At 40.9% G+C, this 19,331-nt stretch overlaps 1 protein-coding gene across 21 annotated transcripts in view; it reads left to right on the top strand.

Annotated features, from left to right (window-relative positions):
* tmem269 (transmembrane protein 269) overlaps positions 1-19,331 on the top strand; it is a 68,823-nt gene that overhangs the window by 16,854 nt on the left and 32,638 nt on the right. For 7 of the 21 annotated variants that reach the window (XR_004416529.1, XM_033047969.1, XM_033047964.1 and 4 more), the window contains 3 exons: positions 8,720-8,834; positions 11,351-11,433; positions 13,018-13,165. Coding sequence is in view for 20 of the 21 variants with exons in the window: in XM_033047969.1 (XP_032903860.1) it covers positions 11,388-11,433; positions 13,018-13,165 (194 nt within the window). In the remaining variant the exon portion in view is untranslated. Of the gene's footprint in view, positions 1-7,753; positions 7,788-8,719; positions 8,835-11,350; positions 11,434-12,660; positions 12,823-13,017; positions 13,166-19,331 lie in introns of all 21 variants that reach the window. The other 14 variants (XM_033047983.1, XM_033047971.1, XM_033047970.1 and 11 more) reach the window with 8 other exon arrangements.

Here is a 19,331-nt window from a genome sequence, read left to right as displayed (position 1 = left end):
GAGATGTCAAAATTATCTGTCCTTATTGATTACGTTCTGTGGATCAATATTTCATGCATCCAGTTGCAGAGGGGTACTGTTGAGTCCTTGGTCCAGGAGTATGATAACGAGTTTGATTAGAATTATGATGTTAAAAGGCAGAACAATTCTATAAATAGAAATGTGATGTAAGTGTGCTTGTTATCCAGGGATGTGTAGAGCCAGGGAGATGGTGTCTGGTGTGGACCTATTGTGGCAGTAGGCAAATTGCAGTGGATCAAGGTTGTCTGGGAGGCTGGAATTCAAGTGCGCCTTGACCAGCCACCAAAAATGCTTCATGAGGGTGGATGTCAGAACCACCAGATGGTAGTCATTAAGGTACACTACCTTCTTTTTCTTTGGCACCGGGATGATAGTGGAATTATCGAAACTGGTGGGAATCTTGGATTGGAGTAGGGAGAGTTTTAAGATGCTGATGAATACTCAATTCCAGCTAGTTGACACTGAGGATGTTCTGAGATTCTGATGATGAAGCACGAGATTCCATCCGGGCCAGTCACTTTCCATGGGTTCACTCTCAGGAAGGCCAATTTGATGTCTGCAATGGTGACAATGGGCACAGGGATAGGGCAGGTGATGTTATTTCTCTAACCTGTTCAAATCAAGCATAGATAGCATTAAGCTCGTCAGGGATGGATATGAGGTTACCAGTGATTCTGCCTGACTTCGCTTTGTAGTGCATTATAGCATGCCAACCTAGCCACAGTCAATGGGTATCTGTGTAGTTAGTCTGAGTTTGTAGCTTCGTCTGGAATTCTCTCCTGGCATCCCTGAAGGCAGAGAATTCCACAGATTCACAACTCACTGGCTGAAAAAGATTTTCCTCACATCAGCCTTATTCTTAAACTGTGACCCCTGGTTCTGGACATTGGGAACATTTTTCCTGCATCTAGCCTGACCAATCCCGTAAGAATTTTATGTTTCTATAAGATACCCTCTCATCCTTCTAAACTCCAGTGAAAAGCCCAGTCGATCCATTCTTTCATCGTATGTCAGTCCTGCCATCCAGGGGATTAACCTGGTGAACCTATGCTGCACTCCCTCAATAGCAAGAATGATCTTCCTCAAATTAGGAGACAATGCACACAATACTCGAGCTGTGGTCTCACCAGGGCCCTGTACAACTACAGTAGGACCTCCTTGCTCCTATACTCCAATCCTCTCACTAAGAAGGCCAACATGCCATTTGTTTTCTTCATGACCTGCATGCTTACTTTCAGTGATTATCTTTAATAATCGGCTAAAGCATCTTCCCCACTACCGATGTCAGGCTAACTGGTCTATAATTCCCTGTTTGTTCTCTCCCTCCTTTCTTAAAAAGTGGGGTACATTAGCTAGAATCCAGTCCACAAGAACTGATCCAGGCAGGGCTCTCACTTAATTTTTTTCTCTCTGTTTCCAGCCAGGCAACCTAGGCAGCATTTTAGGTTGCCAAATGACAGTTTAGGTGGTCATTTAAGACGGCTTGCATGACCCGTGCGACAATGTGCTCGGACGAAGTGCGTAGTGCGGAATTATGCTTAATGAAGCATTCACATATTATTTCTGCTTCAAATAAAGTCACAAACTAAACATATTCACCAATCAAGACATGATATATACCACAATGACATGCAGCAAAATTATAATACAGTATCTCAACTCTTTTTACATTTTGCAATGAATGCAATTTCTATTATTTCTTTCCGCTTCCAAACAAAAATGTGGTTGGATTATTAAGCGTATGATCAACCTCGGTTAGACCAAGCGCAGGCTTGGCGATTGCTTCGCACAACACCTCCACTCAGTTCGCAATAACCAACCTGATCTCCCGGTGGCTCAGCACATCAACTCCCCCTCCCATTCCGAATCCGACCTTTCTGTCCTGGGCCTCCTCCATGGCCAGAGTGAGGCCCACTGCTAATTGGAGGAACAGCACCTCATACTTCGCTTGGGTAGTTTACACCCCAGTGGTATGAACATTGGCTTCTCCAATTTCAGGTAATCCGTGCTTTCTCCCTCCTTCCCCTCCCATTCCCAGCTCTCCCACAGCCTACTGTCTCTGCCTCTTACTTTATTTTTCCCGCCCCTTTCCCCCCCCCCCCCCCCCCCCGACATCAGTCTGAATCTGTCTCGACCCGAAACGTGGCCTATTCCTTCGCTCCATAGATGCTGCATCACCCGCGGATTTTCTCCAGCTTTTTTGTCTACCACCCATTCGCACAGGTTCTGTTATCCCAATTTCCTCACCCGCTCCCTACACATTAGGGGCAATTTTACAGAGACAAGTTAACCTACAAAGCAATGCGTTTTGGGGATGTGGCAGGAAACCCACACGCTTGCAGGGAGAATGTGCAAATTCAACACAGTGCCCGAGGACAGGATCGAACACAGATCTCTGGCGTGTGAGGCAGCAAGTCTACCAGCTGTGCCACTATATTTTGTTTTCCAACGCACACAAAAATTATACGTTGATAACTTTGGTTATCAACGTATAAAAAATAAACTATCCATTTCCAGTCTTAAATCTCTAAGTGACGCTATGTCCCCCATTACAGCTACTGTATGTTTTAATTCAGTTCAAGACTATGGGGCAGTACAGGGCGGCCGGCCGTGCCAGCAGATGGGGAGTGTGCGGAGTCCCGGACACGGATGGCGGGCGGAGAAGGAGAGTGACAGAGAGAGATAAAGAAGGGGGCCCGCTCAGAGTTGAACGGCAGGTGTCCCGGGTGCTTGCCGTTAATTTCGAGCCCTGCAGAGTCTATAGAGCATTGGAAAATGATCTCCAATGCATCCACGATTTCTATGGCTGCCTCCTTGAGTACTCTGGGATGCCGACCATCAGGCCCTTATTTACCTAACAACATTTCCTGACTAATGTTGATTTCCTTCAGCTCATCCCTCATGCTAGATCCACGGTCCCCTAGCATTTTTGGGAGATTGTTTGTGTCTTCCTGAGTGAGGACAGAACCAAAGTACTTGTTTAAGACTGCAAGAAGAAATAGCAAAAAGATATTTTGTTGTAAAAAATCAAATATTGGAAACACTTGTTATGTTCGGCAGCATCTGTGTGAAGAGAAACAGAGTTCTACAACCTGAAATGTTAACTGTTTCCCTTTCCATAGATGCTACCTGACTACTATGTGTTTACTGGATTTTATAGTCTTTTTTTCAATATTCTAGCATCAAAACTTTTATTAATTTTTCAAATCCTGTATGATATTTTCTTGTTCTTGAATACTTAACAAATACATTAGTATTTGAAAATGGATTACAAATTGAGGTGTGTGTTGCTGTCCTGTTACACTGTTAAATAAAGCTCCATGCATTGGAGCAGATATTACTGTTTTTCACCATGACTCGTGTTATTTGAGTTGCTCAGCTCTGAGTTAGCCAGAATTTTAATCATACAGCTGGGAAGCCTGCAGCTCGGTGTTACAAAGATGTCTACAGTAAACCCTCGTCAGATGCAAATCAAATTCCTCGTATGTTGCAAAACATACTTGGCTAATAAAGTATGATTATGATGATGAGTGCTGGAGTAACTATGGTAGCATTGTGGCGCCTTCACGCCCACTCTGGTTTTACATGCAGCCTATCACCGCTGGCGACTCGCCAGCAGCCCCATGAAAAGGTCCAGCCACAAGAGCTCAATCAAACTCCAAGGTCAGACGCACTAATTGGCCTTATCTGCACACGGGTTATGATTGGTGAGAATGTAGGTAAAAGGGGCTTCTGGAATAAACGTGACACAAGGTGTCTGGCACTGCAAAGTGTCGTTTGTTCTTTGCTTTCTGTCGTGGGAGTCAGTAGATCCTACAGCATCTCTGGAGAGCATGGGCAGGTGATGTTTTGGGTTGAGACCCACAGTTGGATCACTCCACGTACCCGACTACCACAAAGCCAGGACCCGCAGTGGCGCGGGAAGACGTAGCACCAATGTTCATCTCCTTCCCCATGTCTGAGGCCAGGACCACAAGCTGCCGTCGATCTGCACCAGCACCCCAGCCGCTTTCAGATCAGTCTTACTGACCATCACCGCCGCAAGGCCAGGCTGCCGACGCCACCCCTGGCCTGTACTGTCATTCTCTGCTAAATGTAAGTAAATCCTATCCCTATCACCAGTATGAGTATAATTTCCTGGATTATTTCCACTTCCCGTCTCAAACAAAGGTACAATATTGGCTATTCAGCAGTCCTCCGAGCTTGCCTAGTTGAGTTTCTCGTCAACACTGACAACAAGAGGGAATTGGGTATGGCAATGCAATTAAATAGTACGAGTAGGTGACTGGACTCTTCTTAAATGGACATTGCCTGGCACTTAATGACCCTTGCCTGTGTTGTTGTCGGTCTTGTTGCCGGTAGGCATGGGCTGCTTACTTGCTGAAGAATTGCAAATGGAATTGAACATTGGGAAATCTTGCAATGATCTCCGCATTTGACCTTATGATTGAAAGAATCGATATTGGTTTAGCATTCTCATGTTTACCAAGATATACTGAGAAACTTTTGCTTTGCATTCTATCCAGGCAAATCATAGGTAGATTAGGAAATTAAAAATTCATTTCTAGCATTTGAGAGGTCTGTTCAAGAGTATGATGATAGCAGGGAAGAAGCTGCTCTTGAATCTGGTGGTATGTATTTTAAGCTTTTGTATCTTCTGGCAGGAGCATGGAGAAGAGAGAATAACTGGAGTGAGTGGCCTTGATTATATTGGCTGTTTTTCTGAGTCAGCGTGAAGTATAGAATTAATCAATGGGGGGAAACTGGTTTGTATGCTGTGTTCACAACTCTGCAATTTCTTGGAGTTCGGCAGAGCAGTTGTCTTACCAGATATGAGTCATTGGAGACATGCCAAATTTATTTTTCTGAGGAAGTGTTAGTGTGATTTCTTGGCCATAGTGTCAATGTGTTTGGATTAGGACAAATTATTGGTGATATTTACACCAAGGAACTTGAAGCGCTCGACCATCTCATCTTCAGCACCATTGATACAGACTGGGGCATATATTCCACCCAACTTCCTCAAGAGAGAACCAGATAATTTGTTTTGCTGCTATTGAGGGTGAGTTTGTTGTCTTGACATTATGCTACTAAGCTTTCTACCTTCTTCCTGTATACGAATGTTATTTATAAAGCAGCTGAGGATTTTATTTTTTATATATTTTCAAACCTATGCTGGATCAGAGTAATACGAGTCCTGCAAACTATTCTTTCACACTTGCATCAACTCCGTCCACTGTTCCTGCCATGCAAGAATGTGCGCAAAAAAAGTAACCGCATTTGATTAGGATGAAGAGTTCATTACTCATTTTGCACATATTCCTAGTCCAGGAATCACTCTAGACACTCATCTGATCTGTTCATTCAGCATTTGTAGAGAACACAGATTATGAGCCGTAGTGAATAGACAGTATTAAGTAAATGCTGCACCTGAGCTCATTTCTTTCACTGTCTTCAAAAAGTGCCATTTCAAGTCTTTCTGAAAGACAACAAACAGGAAATCAAACACACAGAATTACATGACAAGAACAATCTTAGTTAATTCAGACTTGTTTATAGTGCTGTGGGGTGCTCTCCATTTGAGGGGGGAAACAACATCCTACAAAGATTATCCCTAATCCACTGTGACCCAATAACATTTGAAGTTAAATGCATATCTTTTGTTGCCTTATGAGAGAAGAATGGAAATATATCCATTGGTGAACTACCAACGTCCTGACCACTGACAGACTTCTCCAGCCTGGATATTATGTCGGACAGATTAGAATAACATTTGCATAATAGAATGTATAACACATGAATATGTTGTATGAAAGGTAATGGTGGGAGGCCAATTACTTGCCTAGTGAAGGTCATTGGAACATCATTGGCCTGCTTCTCCAGGCCAGTGAGACTATGGTCAAGGCCTCCCTGCTTATGTGTGCCCAACTTGTGTATAGCCTGCACATATGACTGAGCATTTGGGAGATAGATGGGATGGCTTTGCTGACTGCTACCTGGCTGCAGGCATCTTCTACTGCCTGGGAACTCAACTCGTGCTCGCATTTTAGACTTGCAATCCGTTCCAGTTACAAACAATTCACTGGAATAGAACACTGTTGTAACCTAGGGAGGACCTTGATTTAGCCCATATAACAATTGTTTTAATCTCCAGACTCAAAGTGGATGTGGCTGTTGCATTTGCAGATGTCTAGTTCCTGCTTTATTCAGTCGTAGAGTCATCCAGCACGGAAACTGACCACGTGATCTACGCTCAGTCATGCCGATGTAAAGGAGGCTACATCGAGAGCACCTAATATAGTAGTATAACGAAATTAGTATAGCATAAACATACTGATAACTTTAATACAGGAACTGTGAATCACAGTTATAACAATTATAATCTCTTGTTTTCACCACTTTTATACATGAAAGGTAATCAAACTTATCCATTCATAAAGTTTTTCATTAGTGATTCTTATGTTCCATGCAATTTATATGTCCTTTACAACCTTACTAATAGCGAACCTGTTTACGTCCAAGTCATATACTTATTGCTGGAATTAGACTAAGAATAAAGGAATATATTTGTAATAACCTAATAATTGCACATCTGATTTATTTTTTAATTAAGTGTAAATATATATTATGTGTAAATACTCCCTATTTTAAGAACTATGATTCAGATTGTTTTATACAAATATGTAAATTATGCAAAGAAGACGACCATGCAATTCTGCAGTCTAACATGTGCACGTGGACAGAAGAGATTGTGTTTATACAAGAGGCAACACCCTAAAGTTTCCCAACTTGTTATCAGCATTCACTCTCAAAGCTTTGGGGAGTCGCGATTGTCGACTCTTTTTAAAAATCAAAAGGAAACATATGCTGTGCATATAATAATAGATTCCCATCATTCATGGACAGTCAACATCAAGTAATTAACATCCAATATTGTAAAAATTGATAATCTGATATATTAGATACTTGTACAAGGAATTATGGATTATGTTTGATTAAATTGAGAATTGGCTGTACTAATGTTTTGTAACTCTTTGCTCTTTTGAGTGAAGTGAATTACTCTTTAACATTTTCTGTTCATGGCGAATGCCAATCTGCTCATGGGTTGCATTTTGCCACTACATCTTGCACAGAAAGCCAAACCACTTGTGTGTGACATCTTGGTGTGATGATCTTGGGAAGCTGCTTCTGAATAATAGTAACCATATGCTATCAAATCCTGTGCCTGACTCTCCATGGCAGCTGCTGTCTGACCTTGTGTGTACCACCTAGGGGGGGGGGGGGGGTGCGGTGTATGTATCTATTCATGGGTTTAGGATCTCTCTACTTCTTCCTTGCTGCCTCTCTCATCATTGCAGTCTATGTTTGCAAATATCTGGTTGCAATGATGACTTGTTCCATGAAGGCCGAACACTGTTACCATTGCTGAACAAGAAGCTGCAAATTAAAAGATTTTACACTGCAACTTATGCAGGTAGTGTTACGTAACACTTCTTTTGAGATGCAAGCCACATCAACAAGTTTGCAGCCCATGTTGAACAATGCATATTGTTTATTTTTAAGAATAACCTGATTTGATGGAGGTATGCAAAGGTAGTGTAGCTCACCAAAAATGAACCACACTAATTCTCTATCAACTATTGCCTGGTCTTAACTGTTGCAATGAAATCCTCTAGTACAAAATACAATTTTAAAAGTTCAGTAAAGAGCAAGAAATAATTTTGTATTACAGGTGAGTTGTGAGAAACTTTGAAAGTTAAAATGAGGTAAGTTAATGCAAGCGAATTAAATTTGTGATGTAGATGTGCTTCAAACAAATCATTGATTTTTTTTTTTCCATTTTACTACATTACAAAACACAGCGTAATTGACAAGTTTCACAAAGCACTACAAGTCATTTCCCTTTGACACCACCATGCTCCAAATATTCGTCAAGATATTATGGTCACCTTCAATTTTAAATGGGCATATATTAGATTGATCTCTCATCATGACATCTGAATTACATTCAAATCTGCTGTTTCTCTCCGTTAATTCTCATTAATAAGGATTGAATTTTTGGCGTGTGGGCGACACCTATTTTATTTGCAATACGTGATTACCGTCTGCTACAAAAATAAAAGAATGACCACTGGCTTTGTAGTGGAGGCTGGGAAAAAACATTTAGCTGCCTAGCTACTGTATGTTATTAATAACTTCAGCCCCACTGTTTAGAAATTTGATTTCATGTGTATGCGGAGGTTGAATCGGAAAGAATGAGAGGATATTCTCTGCAGTAGATAATTGTAACAGGTAACCATTCAAATCCAATTACGTTATTAAATAATTTGCCATATTTGTGACACTTAAGCAGTATACAAAACTATTGATGTGGTTAATTCTTAACTTCCTGTGCAATTTAGGAACAATTAGAGTTGAAAAATAAATGCCTTTACCTAAAATGATATCCATATCCATTGAATGAATAAATGCCCCTTTCATCCAAAGAAATATTATTTCTCCCACAGTGGATCAATATTGGAGTTAATTATTTGTTATTTATTCAGTTAAAACACTAAGAACTAGGGCTTATAGGAGAGGTATGATTTGAATATGCTATTTATATGAAGACATTTCTGGTCTCTACAATGCTGGTTTAGCAACCTTTTTAAATGTAGTTTTGCCTTCTGTGTTGCTCTGATCTGCTGTTTTCTTTCAGATCGAGAAAGACTTGAACTTGGCTGGCTTTGGAAAACACGTGAAATGCAGGGTGCAAAACACAATAGTAGGACTTGAAGCTTAAGCCTTTCTCCCACGTAAAGCTTAGCATTTAGGTATTTAAAAGCACGCACATTTGAAAGTTGGGAAATGTGGTAAAGTAGCATGTTGACTAGTGGTGGGCATGGGCAGTGGGAGAGGGATAGAGAGAAGTCTTTAACTGTTTTATTTGAATATGCTTAACTAGGATGGGGAACACTGCAGTTGAAATTGGCAGAAATTTCAATGTGGTCAGCTGATTTGTAAAGGACCAGCATATTTAATTCAAAACCTGAATAGTTTAACAATTTTTCCATTCATTCTTAAATGTGAAAATGGTTTCAAAATATAGTTCATGTTCTTTTCTTATATCTAAAAATAATGAACTCTGTTTATGTCATTACTTTAGTAAAAATCATAATTGGAAAATTTAACTTTGCCCAATATTACTAGAGAACTCCAGGCTCTCAAATAATGTATAAATAAATCTCCACTATCTTCTTCCCATCACTAATTAATTGTTAGCCATATTTTCATACTTTTAGCCTTGTTCTAGATCCTCGGGTTTGATCATAGGATCATCAGATAGCAGCAATTACAAGTAAAGGTGGTGACCATTTGGTTCATGATAACCCTGCCCTTCAAAAATGCAACTATTTAGATTATTCCTACTTTTCAGTTCTTGATCCGTAGCTTTGTGGCTTGTATTTCTTTGTGGGCTTCTGCTTCCAGCACCCTTTAGGAAAGTGAGTTCCAGACATCCTCAACTCTTAGGGTAAAAGCAATTTTTCCTATAATCCTCCTTAAATTAATTTAAAATTGTGCTTCCTGTTGTTGATTTTCCTGGCAAGAGAAATAGGCCAGTTCCGTTCACCCTGTTCTACTTATTTTGAGTAACCATTGTTCCAGTGCCCATTCTCTCCTCATAACTGTAATTCTCCGATCATTGCAATGTCTAATATATCCCCTCTGCACCCACTTGTTGACTGCCACAACTTTCCTTAAGTGTTGTGATTAGAAGAGTACATAGTACTCTACCTAATTAATATTCTATTGAATTCTAGTTTGACCTCATTAACCTGATATTCTATACTAAAAGAATAATAACATGTATCAAACAAGCCTCTTTAACTACTGCTCCTGACAGATCTCTAGATAGGAATTTCAAGATTTTTCTGTTCCACTACGTTTATTATATGTTGCCGTTTGTAGCACATTTATTTCCATGTTTGTCCTTCCTAATCTCAAATTTGTCCCGGTTGAATTCCATTTCCACTTTTATACCATCTAACTAGTCTGCTGATATTTACCTACAACTTTGAAACTTCTCCCTTAAGATCAACTATAATAGTCAGAGTTACAGAGCTATATAATATGGAAACAGACCCTTTGGCCCATTTTGTCCATGCCAACCAAGTTGGCATACTGAGAAAACATTTTTAGAAATATAGACCGTAGTGAGATCCTTATTTATAATGGAAGAGGGTAACCTCCCCATTCCCTGAATGAGGACATCTCTGATGACATGGTATGGAACACCTCATCCTGGGTGCAGATGAAGCGTAGACTGAGGAATTGGGAGTGGGGGATAGAGTCTTTACAGGGTGTTAAGAAGTGTAGTCTAGATAGCTATGGGAATCAGTGGGTTTGTAATAGATGTCAATCTATCAATACGGTGAGATCTAAAAACGGTAGGGAGATGTTGGAGATGGTCCAAGTAAACTTGCCTGCATTTGACCATTTCTATCAATATATCTATCCACATGTCTTGTAATGTTAATTTTGGTATCACTGTCAGACTTCTTAATCATGATCACAGTATTTAAGTTTGTAGCAGTAAGATAAATTCTCAAATCTCTCTGTTCAAGGAACCAAATATTGGCCTTGCAGAACCAAACAGAACAAAGCTCTTCATCAATCATTAAAACTCCCTAAAGTGCCATACACAAGCTTCTGTTTTGGCCTTAAATCGACCTACTCTTGTTCTTTTTGCTTTCATATATTAATTGAAAACACCTTAATGTTTTCTTTGATTAGACCTGCCCATTTCCTTTCATGTATGCATTTTGGTTGGCTTCATTATTTTTTCCAAATTTCACGCATGTATCTTCCATACATCTCTGGGTTTTCACCAGCTTCACTTTCAGTATTTGTCATAATTTCCCATTTTTACCTTATCCTATCTTGTTTATTCCTCAATATCTATCATGTATTTGGGAGTTTCTCTTATTTTATTGGGAGCATGACCGTCACTGTATCTTCCTTGAATACCCCTAACTGAAGTAGCATCTGTAATCCATTCCTCCCAAATCATATCATATCTGATAAAAATTAGTTTACTCTTACCATTTTCAGCAGCTAGATGTGTGCAGTAGCTCAATACATTTTTATCTTTCTTAAATTAAATAACTGCATATTATACCAACTGTGTGGTTCCGTAATGTAGTTGATTGAATTGATTCAAAAGTAGCAAAACCTGTGACATTTATTTTAAAATAATTATCTGAGCTTGGTGACAAAAAATTAGTGTTTACTGATTTTAGTTAAATTAGAGTAGCTTGGTTTAACAATTTGTAAATGTTTCCAATTTTAGTGTAGTTTCCTTGGTTTCATGTATCCACTGTCAACACATGCTACCAAAAGTAATCCAACAATTGATGGAGAATGCAAGGAAAGGTGAGCATATTTAATGCTTAACTGGAATGATTTAAAAAAAAAACCACTTAGTCCTAGGAACCAGATATTGGAGAAAATAAAAGTAATATAAAATAATTTATTGGGAGCCAAGAGTTTTCTCCTCAACAATGCATATCAGCTAGTAGGTTAAATACAACTTTAACTGAACAGAAATGTTAAGAACTATTAGTTATTATTGCCATTTTAATTAAGTGTACAAGTGTTATTTCTTTCCTCTGGTTCACAGTTTTGTGGAATATTTATTTTTTGAATGGAAGAAGGTTAAACATCTGGATTGAACTTAACTAAAAAATAATTCCAATAATTTCTAATTAGTTTAGTTATCACAAAGTTTGAGATTTCAGTTCTTCTGCATGAAATGTATGAGGCCTAATTTTTTTTTCTTTTATTAGTCTGCTTTTGCCATTTAGCTCCCATTTATCCAAGTTTATTGTCCAAAAGGGATTATTGTTTTAACATAAATACTGGGGCTCAACGTATATTTAGTACCCATCAAGCACGGAGGCAAACTGATCAATTTCAGACATCCACAATTGTTATGTATTGATGACAGGCCTGGATTCACCAAATAATGCCCACAGCCATTACAAAGAATTTAAGGTTTTTGACCCAGGACATCCTGGTTCAAAGGAACAATCGCAACAAATGCACTTTCAAAACTGTTCTGCTATTTTTTTTTGCAATATTGAGATTGTATTGGACAAGCTTATAAGGTAGGGATGTCTTGAAATTTACATATACTGATATCAGTCTGATATATAACTCTTTGTTACGTTCACCAGTGTGTTCAAATAGACAAATTCATTTCAATACCCAAATCTAAGACTGGTGTATTCATAAAAGATTAAGATTACCATGGGCTTTTTTTTTTATCAAGGTCAACATTTTTTAGGAGAATCTTCTGAATTCCAATGGCAGTAGATGATTATGGATGAATCCTTTTGTGACATTGATGCAAAAACTAACGAGAATATCAGAATATTAAATCATATGACATCCCTATTGGATTGTTTAACCACATGGCCATTCTTGGTCCCATCAAAAATATGGCCCTTTAGAATAAAATTTAGGTTTGCCCTTTGTTTCACAGCAAATATATTTCTACTGATATGATGGCCCTTCTGACGTACTATCATTGAATAATATTCTATGAAGTTCCCCTTGGGCTATGTGCCTTTACACATTGTGTTTATTTGTTCACCTCAGATGATAGCTAACAGGTCCTTCCTCATTCATGAACTCAGTCATTGATGTTAATGGACTAACAGCAGGTCTTCAGCTAGACATTTTGAGCCCTTTATGTTGATGGGGAAGAATGTCTACATTGATCCAAATCCAGAAATGTATTGCTTGTCCACAATTTTTCAGGTAGACCAAGTTACATTATATCTGAACAAACTTTCACTTCCATTTATTAAATTAAGGAATTTATAATCCTCGCAATATTGTCTTTTTGTTTGTTTTCTTCTCTTTACCAAACGAATCTGCCCTTTGAAAATATTCTAGAAAACGCTCGTAGAATTACTTCTGTGGTTACCTGATTGGTTAAACTTTTGCCTTTAGGTATTTTTCACGATGCTAAGAAGTTGTTTCTTAGTGAGCAGGCAGGCCGAGCCCAGATTCAAGACTTTGCATGCAAGAATGCTGCCAACGTACTTTCTCTCTCAAATCTTGTGATGGGACTTTCTTCAATTCTATGTACCTTAAATGGGTAAGCATTATGATCTGCTCATTGTGTATGTTTCCTGTAGATATTAATTTTATTATATTCAATTTAAATATACATTTTAATATACTTTCAGAAAGATTTTTTATTGAAGCACCTATTGTAAATAATTCCCAAAAGGAACTTAGTTGTACAAGTCAGGTGCAAGAGGCTGAATGTAAGTGATATTAAAAGGATCATAAGGCCAGCGAGGATTAAAATGAGGAGTGTAGCAGGCCATTAAGAAATATGTAGGCAAACAATTAAAATCTGTGTGCACAGATGTACATAAATGGAGTTGAGTTTTCTGAAGGAAAGGGGAGAAATTGGGTGTCATGTGCTATTTTTGATGCTACAGTGTTTATTTTCATATTTTGTGATTTGCTGTCACTTAAGTAGAGGTCAATACACACATCTGATCAATTGAGTACCTTTGTCTTGTGTGCATTTCGACCATGATGCTTTTTCATTTCATATGCTGATTGGATGCCATCCTGCAATATCAAGTTGCTGTGTCTCCCAAAAGCAATGAGAGTAGCTTGCATGGGATGTTTGGTTTAACAGAAGAATGAACTTTGCCATTTGCATTATGACATTTGGGTTGCAAGAAATGGATGCATCAGCTGAAGCCCCAATGGGCTTCCAGCATGAGCGAGAAGTAAAGGAAAGCAAGAACATCTTGGCAGAAGAGGCAACAGGAGTGGAGAAAAATGTGCTGGGACAGCAGACAAAATCCTGCAGTGTCACATTAGGAAGTCTGGGTGATTTCTAAAGGGCCTGTCCCACTTGGGCGTCATTTGCACATCATTCACGCGGCACGACGCAAGTGTCTTGATGCGCGCCTGTCGTGCATTACGCACGCATGGTGTGCATTGCGCGCGCATGGTGCATGGTGACATAGGCAGTGTCGCGCGCAGCGCCCCAGGATTTTGGGATTCACAAAATCTTCGCGCGCCACCTGCCCTTAACTGAGTAGCAATGTGTCTGAATCCTAACGTTGTCAAACTATTCATCACAAATAAATGCTGCCTATTACACATAGAATAACTGTCTCAAATGCATATCTGAACATAGGTCCCTTCTGCAATTTATAGTCCTGCTCTCGCTCCCCCTCCTCCGCAGATGGAACAGAGAGAGTTCCCCTGATCCTCACCTTTCGCCCTACCACTCGATATAGTGCCCTCCATAATGTTTGTGACAAAGACCCATCATTTATTTATTTGCCTCTATACTCTGTACACTGTACAATTTGAGATTTGTAATAGAAAAATATCACACGTGGTTAAAGTGCACATTGTCAGATATTAATAAAGGCCGTTTTTATGCATTTTGGTTTCACCATGTAGAAATTACAGTAGTGTTTATACATAGTCCCCCCCCCCCCCCCCCCCCCCCCCCATTTTCAGGGCACCATAATGTTTGGGACACAGCAATGTCATGTAAATGAAGGTAGTCATGTTTAGTATTTTGTTGCATTTCCTTTGCATGCAATAACTGTTTGAAGTCTGATTCATGAACATGGGTGTCTTCTCTAGTGATGCTCTGCCAGGCCGGTATTGCAGCCATCTTTAGCTTATTCTTGTTTTGGGGGCTAGTCCCCTTCAGTTTTCTCTTCAGCATATAAAGGTCATGCTCAATTGGGTTCAAATTGGTTGATTGACTTGGCCACTCAAGAATTGACCATTTTTTAGCTTTGAAAAATTCCTTTGTATGTTTGGGAGCATTGTCTTCCTGTAGACTGAACCACCGGCCAATTAATTTTGAGGCATTTGTTTGAACCTGAGCAGATAGGATGTGTCTATACACTTTTGAATTCATTATGCTACTACCATCAGCAGTTGTATCATCAATGAAGATAAGTGAGCCAGTACCTTCAGCAGCCATACATGCCTTGGCCATAACACCCCCTACACCGTGTTTCACATATGAGGTGGTATGCTTTGGATCTTGGGTAGTTCCTTCTCTCCTCCATACTTTGCTCTTGCCATCACTCTGATATAAGTTCATCTTTGTCCCATCTGTCCACAAGACCTTTTTCCAGAACTGTGGTGGCTCTTTTAAGTACTTATTGGCAAACTGTAACTGGCCATCCTATTTTTGCGGCTAACCAATGGTTTGCATCTTGCAGTGTAGCCTCTGCATTTCTGTTCATGAAGTCTTCTGCGGACAGTGGTCATTGACAAATCAACACCTGACTCCTGAAGAGGGTTTCCGATCTGTCGGACAGGTGTTTGGGTATTTTTCTTTATTAAAGAGAGAATTCTTCTGTCATCAGCTGTGGATATCTTCCTTGGCCTGCCAGTCCCTATGCGATTAAGCTCACCAGTGATCTATTTCTTCTTAATGATGTTTCAAACAGTTGATTTTGGCAAGCCTATGGTTTGGCTGATGTCTCTAACAGTTTTAAGGGCCTGTCCCACTTGGACAACCTAATCCACGAGTTTAGAAGACCCTAGACAAGTTGAAAGAAATGTCAAGGTCGTGTTAACTTACCGAAGTAGAAGACCTCCCACGACTATGTCTACGACCTCCCACGACTATGTCTACGACCTCCCACGACTATGTCTATGACCTCCGACTCCCCTCGACCTCAGTCTTCCACACCTAAGACCAACTACGACTAGCTACGATTGGAAAATGATCACATGATAAAATGATGTCATGTTTGCTTTTTTTTTCTCGGGCCATTTGCCGACCTACGACTATCTACGACTACCATCACGACCTACTACGACCTGCCTACGAGTAATAAGTATGAATTCTTTCCATGCCGACGTTTTTTTGTTACTCGTGGACATTTTTTATCAGGCTGGAAAAAATGCTGCGACCTACTTGAGGCCACGAGTACTCGGAGACCACTCACGAGCATGAGGAGTTACGAAGACCTCCTACGTCCTCGTGGCGACCATGCTGCGAGTACGTGTCGAGGGCAAACTCGGCAGAGGTCGCCAATTAGGTCGTGAAAGTGGGACAAGGGCTTTATTCTTGTTTCTCATTCTCATGATGGCTTATTTGACTTTCACTGGCACAACTTTGGTCCTCATGTTGATAAACAGCTATAAAAGTTTCCAAAGGTGATGGAAAGACTGGAGGAAAGATAAGGTGCTGAGAGCTCTGTTATACCTACATTAAGGAGGCAATTGTACTTCGGAGTCACGTGAGTGACTACGTGAAGAAGCCCGCTAGGACGCATGCGTGTCATTGCGCTACACGCATTGCGAAACGTCAGACGCGGTGGAAGGACGTTCCCCCGCGGCGGCAATTTAAAAAGCCGCTATTGCAGGTAAGGTTTTTGCTCTGCGGTCTTTTTGCCTTTTTGCCCACTACAGACGGAGAATGGAGAAAGGGAAAAAGACAATGAGGGCTGCGACGAAACTGGTCAGGGAGGACCGCGGAGCAGCGGACAGCCAGCAAGAGCAGCCGTCGGCAGTGAGATCACCCGTAGTGGGATCAGCTGTGCCCTGTGTAGCCGCCGCGCCGGCCAAATCAACGCGGCCAGGCGGCAAGGCAAAACACAAAACAAACAGTCGTGGACTCGGAGGAGTCCGACTCTGATACACCGCGGGAGGCCAGCGACCGAGAACGCTGGACCCGTATGGAACGGTGTTTGGAGCATCTGCTCCAGCGTGACCGGCTCCGGGATTTGGAGTCAGGCCACTGTGGGCCCTATATCAAACCCACAGCAGTACCTTTCCAAGGGCTGCATAGTGTCTCCACCTTATCGGAGGGGAGCACTTCGGGTCAGTTCTGGGCTGACCTGGAAGAGGGGTCCGCGGAAGAACATACAAGTGTGCATGGGGTGCAAGAAAGAGAAAACTTGCTGGATATGGTGGCAAATTTCATACAGCCAGAACAAACTGGGGCAAATCTGGAGCCAAAGCTTGCTGCCAGTATTGACTATATGTCACTGAACCAGTTACAAGAACAGGCTGTAGTGGATACGACAGGAAGACATATGGCACCAGGCAACTGCATTTCCCTAAACGTCCCAATCATCAACAGCTGCATCTGGAAACACATCGGACCAGGGGTCAGAAGTATGGACGTGAAACTTCAAAAAGTCCTAAAATTGCTGACTGCAGGAATAACGGCATTTGCCCGCACTGTGGACGACAGGGTTATGTCCCAAGATCAACAGGACGCGCTGGCATGTTCTGCAACACCCAGCACGAATTAAACAGCATCAGAAAAAGTGCCATACAGCCGACACTTAATCCTAAATTCGTGGGACTGTGTAAACCTGGAGCCACCAAACCATCCATTCTCCTGTTCGGAGGCAACTTATCGAAGCAGGTAAAGGAGCTAGACGAAGAAGCAAAAACTTTGGGGTTAATAAAAGGAACAACCCACTCTGCAAAAACCGACCACAGCCTACGACAGCACCCCTACGCACCCACCAGCGGAACTGGTGAAAGCTCGAGGGCACGGCACTCCAAACATGAGTATTTTATAGGGCATGGCCCAGGCCGGCCTTCCTGGAAAATGCGGGGAACCCCAACAACACCAGCAACCAACCCGAAAAACCAAGCACCAGCACAACAGCAACGGAAGAACTTCAGGAAGAAGTAGTCCTGCCACTGGTAACAATGGAGGTAGGTGGATCTGGTTCCCCAAATAATATGGGAAGCATGGAGGTTGGGGGAAGACTATACTGGTTTTTGAATGCATGGAGCATGCTAACAACCGATACTTACGTCGTAAGCAGTATCCAGGGATATACCATAGAGTTTATACACGAAAACAGCCCTCCAGTTCAACATAAACCAAACCGAGAGTTTGTGCTCTCTGATAAGGAAAAAACAGAAGCACAAGCTGAACTGGAGCGGCTTTACATAAAAGGTGTAATTGAGCAAACGCGACACGAACCATTAGAATTCGTGTCCAATATATTTACCAAAACCAAAAAAGATGGTGGTTGTCGCATCATCATAGATCTGACAAAATTGAATACATTTGTACAATATATTCACTTAAAAATGGAAACCTTTGTTACTGCTAAACAACTAATTTCCAAAGGGTACTTCATGGCTAGCATCGATTTAAAAGATGCTTACTATTCAGTACCCATACGAGGTGACCACAGATGTTACTTAAAATTCAACTGGATGGGACAACGCTGGCAATATAAAGCACTGCCAAATGGGCTAACATCAGCCCCCAGGCTGTTCACAAAAATCTTGAAACCAGCCCTAGCGTTTCTACGGAAACGCAAACACATGATTATGGCATATTTAGATGACATACTCATTGTGGGCATAACTTTGGAATTGGCCATACTAACTGTAACAGCCACAAAACAGTTGTTTGAAAAACTGGGATTTATCATCCATCCAGTTAAATCTAAACTAACACCGTCCACTACTATGGACTACTTAGGATTCACCATTGATTCAGTTCACATGACGGTGACACTGCCTAAGGAAAAGGCCAGAGAAATAATAGAGGTTTGCAGCAACCTCATTGACATCAGAAACCCATCCATCAGATTGGTAGCTAAAGTAATTGGTAAAATGGTGGCTGCTTTCCCAGTCATACAATTTGGACCCCTACACTACCAAAACTTACAGAGAGCCAAAATTCAAGCTCTAAAAATTAATGCATGTCACTTTGACAGACCTATGAGACTACCAATCCAAGCCAAAACGGAACTAAAATGGTGGATAGATAACATCTGGCTTTGTTCCAACCCAATCATTGTCAGTAACCCTTCGATGGTACTACAAACTGATGCCAGTGCACTAGGGTGGGGAGCCACCAATACCATCACCAGCTGTGGAGGTAGATGGACAGCGCAGGAGGCATCCTTCTTACTCACACTGGGTATAAATTACTTGGAAATGTTGGGTGCATTTCATGGCCTTAAGTCATATTGTACTGGATCACACCACCAGCATGTTAGATTACAAATAGACAATACCACTGTGGTAGCATACATCAATCACATGGGCGGCAACAAATCGATATCATGTGACAATCTCGCTAATTCAATTTGGCAATGGTGCATCCAGAGAAATATTTGGATATCAGCCACTTACCTACCAGGGAGACTAAATTTTGTGGCAGACACCAGGTCACGCAAATTTAATGAAAACACCGAATGGATGTTAAACAAAACGGTGTTTGCTGATATTACAGCAAAATATGGAACACCGGATATCGATCTTTTCGCATC

The sequence above is a fragment of the Amblyraja radiata genome, chromosome 31 (assembly GCF_010909765.2).
Source record: "Amblyraja radiata isolate CabotCenter1 chromosome 31, sAmbRad1.1.pri, whole genome shotgun sequence".
Classification (NCBI taxonomy): domain Eukaryota; kingdom Metazoa; phylum Chordata; class Chondrichthyes; order Rajiformes; family Rajidae; genus Amblyraja; species Amblyraja radiata.
This window is presented reverse-complemented; position numbering and strand designations above follow the sequence as displayed.